This window comes from Bufo bufo, chromosome 2 (genome assembly GCF_905171765.1).
Source record: "Bufo bufo chromosome 2, aBufBuf1.1, whole genome shotgun sequence".
In the NCBI taxonomy this organism is placed as follows: domain Eukaryota; kingdom Metazoa; phylum Chordata; class Amphibia; order Anura; family Bufonidae; genus Bufo; species Bufo bufo.
The window spans coordinates 121,995,919-122,009,233 of NC_053390.1; the positions used below are offsets into that span (position 1 = coordinate 121,995,919).

At 42.8% G+C, this 13,315-nt stretch overlaps 1 protein-coding gene across 1 annotated transcript in view; it reads right to left on the bottom strand.

The window, feature by feature from the left end:
* The window catches only part of ACOT12 (acyl-CoA thioesterase 12), a 70,309-nt gene that overhangs the window by 20,252 nt on the left and 36,742 nt on the right, over nt 1–13,315 (bottom strand). The window contains exon 11 of the mRNA XM_040421502.1: nt 6,765–6,848. Coding sequence (XP_040277436.1) covers nt 6,765–6,848 — 84 coding nt within the window. The remainder of the gene's footprint in view (nt 1–6,764; nt 6,849–13,315) is intronic.

A 13,315-nucleotide genomic window follows, 5' to 3' on the forward strand; every position in this document is an offset into this window, starting at 1 on the left:
ATATCATGTTATTAGTAACTACATATATGGAACTTTGGGTCTAAATGTGACAGTTACCCTTTAAAGTCCCAATCTTTACTCCTGGAAAACCATTTAACATTGACTTGATAATACCCAACAGTGAGACAGCTTTCAGTTCCATCATTCTTAGGCTCCATCCACAAATGGGTCTGCATCCATTACGCAATTTTGCGGAACGGGTGCGGACCCATTCATTCTCTATGGAGACGGAATGGATGCGAACTGCACACCGTGTGCTGTCCGCATTTGCGGAGCGCGGCCCCGATCTTCCGGTCCACAGCTCCGCAAAAGATAGAACATGTCCTATTCTTGTCCGCAGCTGCGGACAAGAATAGCCATTTCTATAGGGAGTGCCGGCCGGGTGTGTTGCGGATCCGCAATTTGCGGGTCCGCAACACACCACGGACGTGTGAATGGAGCCTTACTCAATACTATTGCATCTTCTGATCTGAGCCCTCAATGGAAGGATTTCTCCTCTACTCTATATACAATCTGTACAGTTGAAACTCGAAAAATTAGAATATTGTGTAAAGTTAATTTATTTCAGTAATCCAACTTAAAAGGTGAAAAAAATATATGAGAGACTCATTACATGCAAAGTGAGATATTTCAAGCCTTTATTTGTTATAATTTGGATGATTATGGCTTACAGCTTATGAAAACCCCAAAGTCACAATCTCAGGTACCCTTTGCTCAGGGGGTATGGATTAATTAGCTGACTAGAGTGTGACACTTTGAGCCTAGAATAATGAACCTTTTCACAATATTCTAAATTTAAGTTGCATTACTTTAATAAATTAACTTTTACACGATATTCTAAATTTTCGAGTTTCACCTGTAGGTTTATCAGAAAGAATACATTAGACGATGGTGCATTTTAGATCCACTAGGGGGCACTGGTGAACTTTGGAATAATAATGCAGATCTGATTCTTTTGAGAAATCTTTTTTGTAAGAAGCCTGAAAATTGTGGCAACAGGGTTAGCAATTTTCCAAAAACTTATATTTATTCAAGGTATTTTTTTATATTTTTTTATTTTTAAGAACAAGGCTATAAAACTGAGAACCTTAAAAAAAAACACATCATATACCACTGACATTCATGAGACTTTCATGATCGGATTCCTATTAAGCTTTAAAAATATATCAAATTATAATGCAGTGTCTCAGTGTGAGTCCTCAAGGAATCCCAGCTAGCCATGTCTTGAGGATTTTGGTTTAGTAGTAGGTTTATTTGCCTAGCGAGACGATATAGTACCAAGTTCACATGGCATGATTTTAGCAGGTTGTGACTGCTGGGCTAGAATTCAGTAATATTACAGTACCGATAGGGCTGGTGCGCGCTATGAGGGAGCAGAGTCCGAATCGTGACACCCCCCCCTTCCCCATCTCATGCCAATGACTGGCAGGTTTCTTTCATGTTACAATCAGGAAAGGTACCAGGCCTTGTGGGGCACCAAAGCCCACATCTCCATAAAGAATAAAATGTATTTTTTGGCAGATTGTAACAGGGCAGGTTTTAAATCAGCAGGATCAACCCCACCAGGCAGTATGCCTGGTTTACTGACAAGTGCTACTTAAAGGGTATCCAAACTGTTACTGACAGCACAAAGGTGCAGAAGTGCTGCTCAGAACGTTCTGCACATTCAGTTTTCATCACCTTCGCTTAGCTTTTGGGCGTGTGGAGTATGTCTCTATAGAACGTATATGGGATCTGTAGGCTACAGACTTTAAAAGCAGAGCAGATGAAAGCCCAAGGCGCAGAACACACTCAGCAGCGCTTTAGCAGCTTTGGGTTTCCAACCAAGGTAGGCAGTCTTTTAGAAAAACAATATGCATTAAGTTTCAGGCTTCAATCCTCATTGATTTTCATAGCCCTGATATTCAGTTTGTAACCTGCCCCTGAGTTCAGACTTCTCATGTGAGCGGGTCTCAGTAATGCATCCTGGATCTGTGTGTCCAGGATGCTGCCATCTTCCCAGAGGAGGGCATAGCCAGAGGGCCCACCTGTAAGAATAGTTTGTGGGTCCCTTGCTGTTCAAAAGCTAATTTATCAAGGCTCTCATCAGGGGCGTAGAGGCTGCTTTGGGGCCAGAATTCAAAGGGGCCCACCCAGGAGGATGACCAAAGGATTTTTATTTTCAGGGCCCCCTCAACAGTATTATACAATAGCATATACAATGACCAGTGGCGTACCGCCCATATAGGCAGACCACGCAGCTGCTGTGGGGCCCATGCAAGGGGCCCATGCAAGGCCCGGAGCGCATGGAAGGCCCCACCCCCTACATCTGTATTCTGTACTATGATAACTGCCTACTACTAGTTATATGGGGCATTGAAGCGGCTCACTTGTCTTCCATCCCGGGCTCTGCTTCCCCTCTGTTCAAGTAGTAAGGTGTGCGGGCCCCTTCATCCTCCCTCCCCTATATAAGCCTCTATAGCAGTGTTTCTCAACCTTTCTAAAGCCGTGACCCCTTAATACAGTTCCTCATGTTGTGGTGACCCCCAACCATTACATTTTTTTCCTTGCTACGTCATAACTAATTTTGCTACTGTTATGATGACCCACCAAAAAAACGCAGACACCAATACACCAAATGTTAATTCAAATACACAAGTATTCATTCATAACCACAGAACTTTAGCATAAATACTAAATATTTTCAAACCAAATAAATAACTTTAAAATAAATAATAAACAACAAATACCGCCTAAAAAATAAATCAGTGGTGCTCAGGGTACCCCTCAAATAAATAAATCAGTGGTGCATCAGATTTCTCCCAAATAAATAAATCAGAAGTGCTCAGGGTCCCCCAAATAAATCAGCGGTGCTTCAGGTCCCCCCAAATAAATTAAGACTTGCTCAGCCAAATAATTAAAATAAAATTAGCCAGGCTCAATTAAATCATTGGTGGCAGTGGTGCTCAGCGGCGGTGTCATTAACGAAAAAACTCGGACCTCAGCAGACAGGTGGCCCGACTTACCCGTCCAGACGTCAGGCTCCTTCAAGCAAAGGCAGTGATAGGACATCACTTCCTGTGCGCGAGGATAAGGGGCCGCTGCCGTTGTGCGGGCGACCCACAATAGGAAGCCTCAGGCGACCCCTCAGAAAGGGTCGATCGACCCCCAAAGGGGTCGCGACCCCTAGGTTGAGAACCGCTGCTCTATAGGATCTGTTATCGTGTCGCGCTCAGGATGGTTCAGTTGCTATGACAACCACAACGCTTGGTTGGTTGTCACTTTCTATTTCACCCGCACATTCCTTTCCGCTAATCACAACGTGGCTGACCGCCCCGCCCAATATTTGCAGTCAGCAGCCAATCTCCAACCGCGGGTTTCTAATCTAGACTTTCATTGGCTAAGGGGAGGAGATTCATTGGGCCACTCGTCCAATTGGTGAGCTAGTTTTGGTCTCATTCTGTAACACGTGTAGACCCGGAAGTAGGAAACCTTGAGCGCGGTGCGTGTGGATTGTGTTGCGCAGGTAAGAGGTGTGTGCTGCCCGGTATCCTGATGTTACTTGTGTTGGTGGTTATTGACTTGGTCTGCAAGCTGTGACTGCTGTTGTGGTCTGCAGTTCAGGGTTTGCCGAGAGTTGCAGTCCTCCCAGTAAGTTCAGCCAGAAAACTGCTGGACAAGGTACAAGGTATTCAAAAATGACGCAAAGGAAAACTAACTTAGCTGACTGACTATTACCCAGAACATGCACACCTATTGGAATGTGCATGCAGAGACCTTGAGCAATTTCATGAAGGCGGTATTCACTAAGCAGCACGCAGGCACAGTTTATAAGGCAAGGGGGGCTATGGTGGCACTGGTATACTATTGTCCCAGCGTCACCATAACCCCCCATGAACTGTGCGCTGCTTATAGTGGACAGTGCCCACAGACAATGAATGGGGCCAAACGGAAGTGTTTTTTTCTCGATATTGAAACCTTATGATGGATCTCAATACTGGAAAATAGAAACGCAAGTGTGAAAGTAGCCTAATACGTACCCCGCTCCGCAGAACCCACGTCGCTCCTGATGCCTACACAGCTGCCACTGCTGGGGGTATGGCAGAGGAGCAGCCAGGGCTGGTGGTGGGATGGGCCATTGGTGGTTAGTGGGCAGAGTTAGTGGGTCCCCATCCAGATTCTTGCTATGGTGCCCAATGATTTCTATGTACACCCCTGAACGACACTGTAGAAAACGGACAGACAGTGGCTGTTGGGCCTAGTCAGAGCGATTTTGACTAGCCACAGGAGTGGGAGTTGCATAGGAGGGGGGTTGCAAAGTAGTTCCTGGGGGTGGCCCCATTCAAAAATTTGCTGTGGGGCCCAGTCATTTCTAGTTACATCACTGGATCTCATCAAGGTGCCCCTTACTATGGTTCTCTAGTCAAGCAATCTATTAGATCAGAATACATCAGTAATTTTGAGCCAAGGGAACCTTGGTGCCCTTTTTTAAAATATTTTGGTATGGGTGCACCTTGGATATGCAGCTGCACAGGTTGCATCAATGGCATATCGGTCCTCATTTTCGCCTGGCAAACAGCCTTATCTGTGCAATCCTCCCTCCTTTAATTGTCCTCTCTCAACGCACACCTGCCATATGCAACCTCTTCCCCTTCCTTGTTGCTATATCTAACAAAGGGAAGAGAGGGGAAGAACACAGTCATCAGAAACTGCAGCAGTGCTGTGATGAATTGATATCAGATTTAGCAGCTGATCACTTAAAGGGGTTTTCTGTGATTGATAGATAACCTATCCTCCGCATAGGTCATCAGTATCTGATCTGTGGGGGTCCAACACCCGGGACCCCCGCCGATCAGCTGTTTGAGCAGGCACCAACGGTTCTGCGAGTGCCATGGCCTTCTCACAGCTTACCAAGCACAGCACCGTACATTGTATAGCGGCTGTGCTTGACAAGCAGATACAGGAGTGCTGGTTCCTTCTCAAACAGCTGATCAGCGTGGGTCCCGGATGTCGAACCTCCACAGATCAGATACTAATGACCTCAAGCTACATTCAATAACCTAAGGGAATATCCATTGCATTTCTCTCACGGGAATTCTACATGCAACTGGTGAAGCTAGGGAAATGATTAGAGAGCGTTTATCATCTTCAATTATTTGTACAAGAGATTGCAACTCAGACTTGACTCATACATGGGTGGTTGAATATCTAAACTGCCTAAAACAACCAGTATATACTCATCCATATTCTCCTCTGCTTCCTCCTGCACTGTGCTCTGCTCCTCACCGCCAATCTGTTTTTCTGGCTGCAGCAGTGACATTCTGTGTCCACAGGTCACTGCTCCAGCCAATCACTGGACTCACCAGAGACTTCTTGTGCATGGCAGAGGCCGGCAATTGGCTGCAGCAGTGACTTGTGCAAAGAATGTCACTGCTGCAGCCAAGATGACGTCAGCAGAGGGAAGACCAAAGCTCAGTGCTCAAACAAGGGAGAAAACAGGTAACTAGCCATTCATTTGTTCTTTTAGGCTATTCACAGTGGTTGCCAAGTTTTACTTAACTTGGATAACCCCTTATAGTAGTTTTCCAGTTTGCATCAAAAACTTTTAAAATAACCATTTATGAAGGTAGCTGTGATTTTGTAATGTATATATTTTAGCTTTATTGCTCCTATCTTCTGTTGGGGGCTGTGGGCACATGACCATGTGTCTTTCCCATTTCCTGTGATGTCTATAGGCGGGGCAGTTATAGGGGAGTGTCTGTAGCTAGCTGGGTGGGAGGAGCTATAAACTATCTGGGCTTTGTTAGTGGTGGTGCTGGAGCAGTGGCAGAGAAAGGAGAAGTGCATCATGGGATTGGTTGGATACAGCAACAGGAAGTGCTACATACAGGATGGAAAGGAGCCAAATTGATTTGTTTACATGGTGAATGTTCTGCCCAGCATGGTTAGAAAATGATTCTATTTCATTCTGCCAGGGTGTTGGTATTTCTGTAGTGATTAGTGTGGTTATAGCACCATCTAGCGGTGTTAAGTTGTATTACACTTCGTTTTTCCCGTTACAAAGACTGCTGCATTGTGGGTGGTGCAAAGCTTTGTGGGAGTGCAAAGCATCTTCAGAAAGAGAAAAGTCTCCAGTCACCAGGACACATCAGCAGAGCTTTCCCATGCATGTCTCCCTTACAAACTCCACCATCCTTGTAAAATCATATCTGGTGAGAGATCTACCTTTGTTTCAGGGATATTAGGTTATGCAGAGCTGTTCAGTCAGTTGTAATTGTACTCAGGGAGTGGTTACTACTGTTATTTAGACATGTAGTCTTATGTATAGGCAGCCATTTTAATATGTGCTTCAGTGTTATGCAAATGTTTCTATACTATTCTATACGTTATACATGTTATTTGTATTCTTGTAGTTTTACCAAACTTATACAATCTCTCACTCACGCGCATTGTGCAGAGTACAATCTGTTGACCAATAAACAAGTTAGACTACAAAGAACAGTCCTCTTATTTGGAAGACAGGAATGGTTTATGCTGAATGTCAGACTGCACACTGTGTGAACGTGTATGAAGACAGAACAGTGAACATGGGTCAGAAGAGTCCAAATTAAAAAAAATAATGGGGGGGGGGGGGGAGATGTACATGATGTAAGCAACTACATGAGAATATCTTAAAAACCATTGTAATCCTGGAAAACCCCTTTAAAGTTTGAGAGTAATAATATTATTTTGGTTCTTTAGCAGGGTAAGAAAAGCAGTCAATATAAAATTAACTGTAAACTTACATTTTTCTTTGTGTTGATCAATTCCCATCCTTCTCTAGAGGCTAGTATGGTCAGAGCAGCAACATTATTGTAACAGAGATAGGACTAAAGTAAGAATAGAAAACAAGTACTTTATCAGCTGTATTCTATATTACATACTAAAAGTAAGATGCGGGTCAAGAAAATCCTGTACATTGATGCCTACCTCACCCCCACAAATTTTTATATATATATATATATATATATATATATATATATATATATATATATAAAGAAAAAATGGAGTTGGTGGTGGCTGCTCTCCTATATAGCCTATGATATGGTGCTACAAGTCCAGGGAGAGGACACCCTACCTCTCTGGATAAAATAGAATTTGAACAAAGGTGTATGGACGAGCACTCTACCAGTTGGCACACATTTATTAAGGAATTAATATAATTAGCTAGCAATATAAAATTGATAAAACAATACAATAAAATACAAGTACATTGATACAACCACAATGGGGTAATTGGTGATAATTGGTGATATTCAATATCCAAACAATCCTATGACAAAGATGATATAGATGATATAGAAGGCCTATTGTTGTGGCCTATGTGTCCATAGGAGTCCAATAAAACCCTGAATGGATAGGAATGATGCTAATATAGCTCCACAGGTTCTGGCAGTCTACCAGTATTTGATGTGTCAGGTAGTAGTCCCGTAACATACAATAGTATTGTTGACAGAATAGAGATGCACTTGTCGGCTTTTCAGCCGCTTACCTCCCCTTCGTATGTAACTTCAGTCCTGCGGTTTGCTCAGACTGGATAAATGGGGCTCATAGAGTGCGGCGTCTCCCGTTGTTGTATTCAATAACCGGGCTTGCCGACTATTATATCGCTTACCTCTTCATATGGATGATGCACTTTGCTCTTACAGTGCGGGTAAAGCGCGTGGAACACCCCGGTTGGTATGAAGGGTCTGAGACTTCTAGTTTTCACAGTCTGTTTTTTGTTGTCTGTTTTTTTTGGTAATATCCGATTTTAGGTATCGATAAGTCTAAGATGGCCTTTCAATCATTGATATGTTTAATAAGTTTCCCTCTCTTGCAGATATCAAAAGAGGGAAAACGCAACAAAAATTCCATTCAACATATACCCCATTGATGGATGCATCCTATTATTTAAAACCATGATAATTTATACTAAATAAAAAGTCTTTACACTAAATGAGATTTTTTAATAAATATAAATATATAAGATATATAAATAAAGATAAAAATAGAAATAGATGTGGATAATTAAAAAAATGTAGATATAGTGGATATTTATTACAATATAAACCTGGAGTACCGAGAGCGGATATGAATCAATAATTCCTATCATAGATACCACGATACATGCCCAAGCACATAAAAACCGCAGTGATACCAGGGCTGGCAGCACTATTGACTCTGATGATAGGGTTAGTGGGGGACCTCCAATTTAAGGACGGCCGTAGTGTCAAGACATGGCTTGACCTATAACACTGCATCAAATAAAGGACACCCTCACAGAAAGCCAAAGAGTTCCAACTCTGAATTTAGTCCTGATGGTAACAGACTCCCAAACTCATATATTCGTCGGGACTCCCTTCTGGACATGTGTTTAATATAATTGCCTCCTCTCCAGTGTTGATCCACCTTTTCCAGTGCAGTAAAGACGAGACTGGCTGGGTCACTATTGTGGACCTCCTTGTAATGTTTAGACAAAGAATGTTTGTCATAGCCTTTCTTAATGTTGGCTATGTGTTCAGCCAGTCTTGTCTTTAATAACCGTTTGGTTCTGCCAATGTATTGTCTATTGCAGGGGCACTGGACCAGGTAGACAACACCGGTAGGGTTGCATGTGAGGCAATCTTTGATGTCCCAGACAAAAGTATTCTGTGTGGAAGGGACTGTGGTGGTCTTACGGGGTTTGTTATTAATTCTACATGCAATACACTTGCCGCATTTGAAAAACCCTTTCAAATCCATCCAAGTTCCCATCAATGATCTTTTTTTCTCACTAGATTTCACGGAGGGAGCTATTTTAATACCCAAATTGGGTGCCCTAGTAAATATGACTTTTGGGGATGTAGGTAGGAGATGGCCTATCACCCTATCATTTAATATATGGTGCCAATGTGTCTTCACTATTTGCTGTATTTTTCTATGATCATCATTAAAAGGGAGGATAATCCTATTACTGATCTCTTCACTTGTCTGGGATTTTTTCTTGGTTTCCACTTGACTGTCAAAAAAGGTTTGTCCGTCTAGTTTCCTGACCTTTTCCAAAGCTTTTTCCACTATTTCGTCCGGATAATCCTTCTCCGGGAATAGCTGCCACATTCCAGCTGCCTCCTCCTCAAAACACTGGTCCTCCGTACAATTCCTCCTGATCCTACGAAACTGACCAGTCGGAATGTTACCAAACCATCTTGGGAGGTGGCAGCTGGAATATTGGATGAAGCTATTTCTATTAGTTGGCTTGAAAAAGGTATGGCAGACAAACCGATTATTTTGTTTTCTGATCACTAGATCAAGGAATTCTGTCTCTTCCTTGATCATGGCATTGAAAACCAAATTCAATTGATTTTCATTGATCTCCTTCAGAAAGAGATCAAGGGAATCTCTTTCACCCTTCCAAATGAACACCACATCGTCAATGTAGCGACGCCATAGGGCCAGGTCCGCCCCCAGCCTAGGTCTAATATGGTGGTGTTCCCACTCTGCCAAGAATAGGTTGGCATAGCTGGGGGCGAACCTGGTCCCCATGGCAGTCCCACATTTCTGCAGGTAGTATACACCCTCAAAATAAAAGTAGTTATGATTGAGGATGTATTCTATACCATCTAAAATGAACTGAATGTGGGTTTCCTCTAGTTCTCCCTCTCTTTCAATTTGTCTCACTGCGGTCAGTCCCTGTTGATGGTCAATTGATGTATAAAGGGATTGTACATCCAGAGTCCCCATAATCCACTCTGGTTGGACATCCAGATGTTCTAAAGGGGCGTTCTTTCTGAAGGAGATCAATGAAAATCAATTGAATTTGGTTTTCAATGCCATGATCAAGGAAGAGACAGAATTCCTTGATCTAGTGATCAGAAAACAAAATAATCGGTTTGTCTGCCATACCTTTTTCAAGCCAACTAATAGAAATAGCTTCATCCAATATTCCAGCTGCCACCTCCCAAGATGGCTTGGTAACATTCCGACTGGTCAGTTTCGTAGGATCAGGAGGAATTGTACGGAGGACCAGCGTTTTGAGAATGTGGCAGCTATTCCGGGAGAAGGATTATCCGGACGAAATAGTGGAAAAAGCTTTGGAAAAGGTCAGGAAACTAGACGGACAAACCTTTTTTGACAGTCAAGTGGAAACCAAGAAAAAATCCCAGACAAGTGAAGAGATCAGTAATAGGATTATCCTCCCTTTTAATGATGATCATAGAAAAATACAGCAAATAGTGAAGACACATTGGCACCATATATTAAATGATAGGGTGATAGGCCATCTCCTACCTACATCCCCAAAAGTCATATTTACTAGGGCACCCAATTTGGGTATTAAAATAGCTCCCTCCGTGAAATCTAGTGAGAAAAAAAAGATCATTGATGGGAACTTGGATGGATTTGAAAGGGTTTTTCAAATGCGGCAAGTGTATTGCATGTAGAATTAATAACAAACCCCGTAAAACCACCACAGTCCCTTCCACACAGAATACTTTTGTCTGGGACATCAAAGATTGCCTCACATGCAACTCTACCGGTGTTGTCTACCTGGTCCAGTGCCCCTGCAATAGACAATACATTGGCAGAACCAAACGGTTATTAAAGACGAGACTGGCTGAACACATAGCCAACATTAAGGCTATGACAAACATTCTTTGTCTAAACATTACAAGGAGGTCCACAATAGTGGCCCAGCCAGTCTCGTCTTTACGGCACTGGAAAAGGTGGATCATCACTGGAGAGGAGGCAATTATATTAAACATGTCCAGAAGGGAGTCCCGACGAATATACGAGTTTGGGAGTCTGTTACCATCAGGACTAAATTCAGAGTTGGAACTCTTTGGCTTTCTGTGAGGGTGTCCTTTATTTGATGCAGTGTTATAGGTCAAGCCATGTCTTGACACTACGGCCGTCCTTAAATTGGAGGTCCCCCACTAACCCCATCATCGGAGTCAATAGTTCTGCCAGCCCTGGTATCACTGCGGTTTTTATGTGCTTGGGCATGTATCGTGGTATCGATGATAGGAATTATTGATTCATATCCGCTATCGGTAATTCCAGGTTTATATTGTAATAAATATCCACTATATCTATACATTTTTTGAATTATCCACATCTATTTCTATTTTTATCTTTATTTATCTTATATATTTATATTTATTAAAAAATCTCATTTAGTGTAAAGACTTTTTATTTAGTATAAATTATCATGGTTTTAAATAATAGGATGCATCCATCAATGGGGTATATGTTGAATGGAATTTTTGTTGCGTTTTCCCTCTTTTGATATCTGCAAGAGAGGGAAACTTATTAAACATATCAATGATTGAAAGGCCATCTTAGACTTATCGATACCTAAAATCGGATATTACCAAAAAAAACAGACAACAAAAAACAGACTGTGAAAACTAGAAGTCTCAGACATTAAATTGTGCAGAAACGGAAGTATCAGATCCAGAGGTCCGATCCAGGCTTTGAGGATAACCTAGGGAAGTATATAAGGCGTATTTAGACAGGTACGGCGCAACCACTGAGGAAGGGAGTGTGACAACTCCCGAAACGCGTCTGGGTTTCACGCCATATACCTGTCGACATCTCTTTAATTGCATGGCCATGCAAATAGGACTTTGATATCTGCAATACTAAACATTTGAAAATTGCAGCTTGGAATCATCGGACGCAATACAAGGAATACGTCACTACCGGAACCTACAGGAAGTGACGTAAGTGTTACTCCGCAAGTATCCAGCGCGGATACCAAACAGAGCATCGTGAGACGCCGGCCCTTCATACCAACCGGGGTGTTCCACGCGCTTTACCCGCACTGTAAGAGCAAAGTGCATCATCCATATGAAGAGGTAAGCGATATAATAGTCGGCAAGCCCGGTTATTGAATACAACGGGAGACGCCGCACTCGATGGGCCCCATTTATCCAGTCTAAGCAAACCGCAGGACTGAAGTTACATACGAAGGGGAGGTAAGCGGCTGAAAAGCCGACAAGTGCATCTCTATTCTGTCAACAATACTATTGTATGTTACGGGACTACTACCTGACACATCAAATACTGGTATACTGCCAGAACCTGTGGAGCTATATTAGCATCATTCCTATCCATTCAGGGTTTTATTGGACTCCTATGGACACATAGGCCACAACAATAGGCCTTCTATATCATCTTTGTCATAGGATTGTTTGGATATTGAATATCACCAATTACCCCATTGTGGTTGTATCAATGTACTTGTATTTTATTGTATTGTTTTATCAATTTTATATTGCTAGCTAATTATATTAATTCCTTAATAAATGTGTGCCAACTGGTAGAGTGCTCGTCCATACACCTTTGTATATATATATATATATATATATATATATATATATATATATATATATATATACACATACATACATACATACATACTGCTCAAAAAAATAAAGGGAACACAAACACAATGTAACTCCAAGTCAATCACACTTCTGTGAAATCAAACTGTCCACTTAGGAAGCAACACTGAGTGACAATTTCACATGCTGTTGTGCAAATGGGATAGACAACAGGTGGAAATTATAGGCAATTAGCAAGACACCCCCAATAAAGGAGTGGTTCTGCAGGTGGTAACCACAGACCACTTCTCAGTTCCTATGCTTCCTGGCTGATGTTTTGGTCACTTTTGAATGCTGGCGGTGCTTTCACTCTAGTGGTAGCATGAGACAGAGTCTACAACCCACACAAGTGGCTCAGGTAGTGCAGCTTATCCAGGATGGCACATCAATGCAAGCTGTGGCAAGAAGGTTTGCTGTGTCTGTCAGCGTAGTGTCCAGAGCATGGAGGCGCTACCAGGAGGAAGGCCAGTACATCAGGAGACGTGGAGGAGGCCGTAGGAGGGCAACAACCCAGCAGCAGGACCGCTACCTCCGCCTTTGTGCAAGGAGGAACAGGAGGAGCACTGCCAGAGCCCTGCAAAATGACCTCCAGCAGGCTACAAATGTGCATGTGTCTGCTCAAACGGTCAGAAACAGACTCCATGAGGGTGATATGAGGGCCCGACGTCCACAGGTGGGGGTTGTGCTTACAGCCCAACACCGTGCAGGACGTTTGGCATTTGCCAGAGAACACCAAGATTGGCAAATTCGCCACTGGCGCCCTGTGCTCTTCACAGATGAAAGCAGGTTCACACTGAGCACGTGACAGACGTGACAGAGTCTGGAGACGCCGTGGAGAACGTTCTGCTGCCTGCAATATCCTCCAGCGTGACCAGTTTGGCATTGGGTCAGTAATGGTGTGGGGCTGTGGATGGGACATTATAATTGAGAAAAACAAAACAAAATGAGCAGCC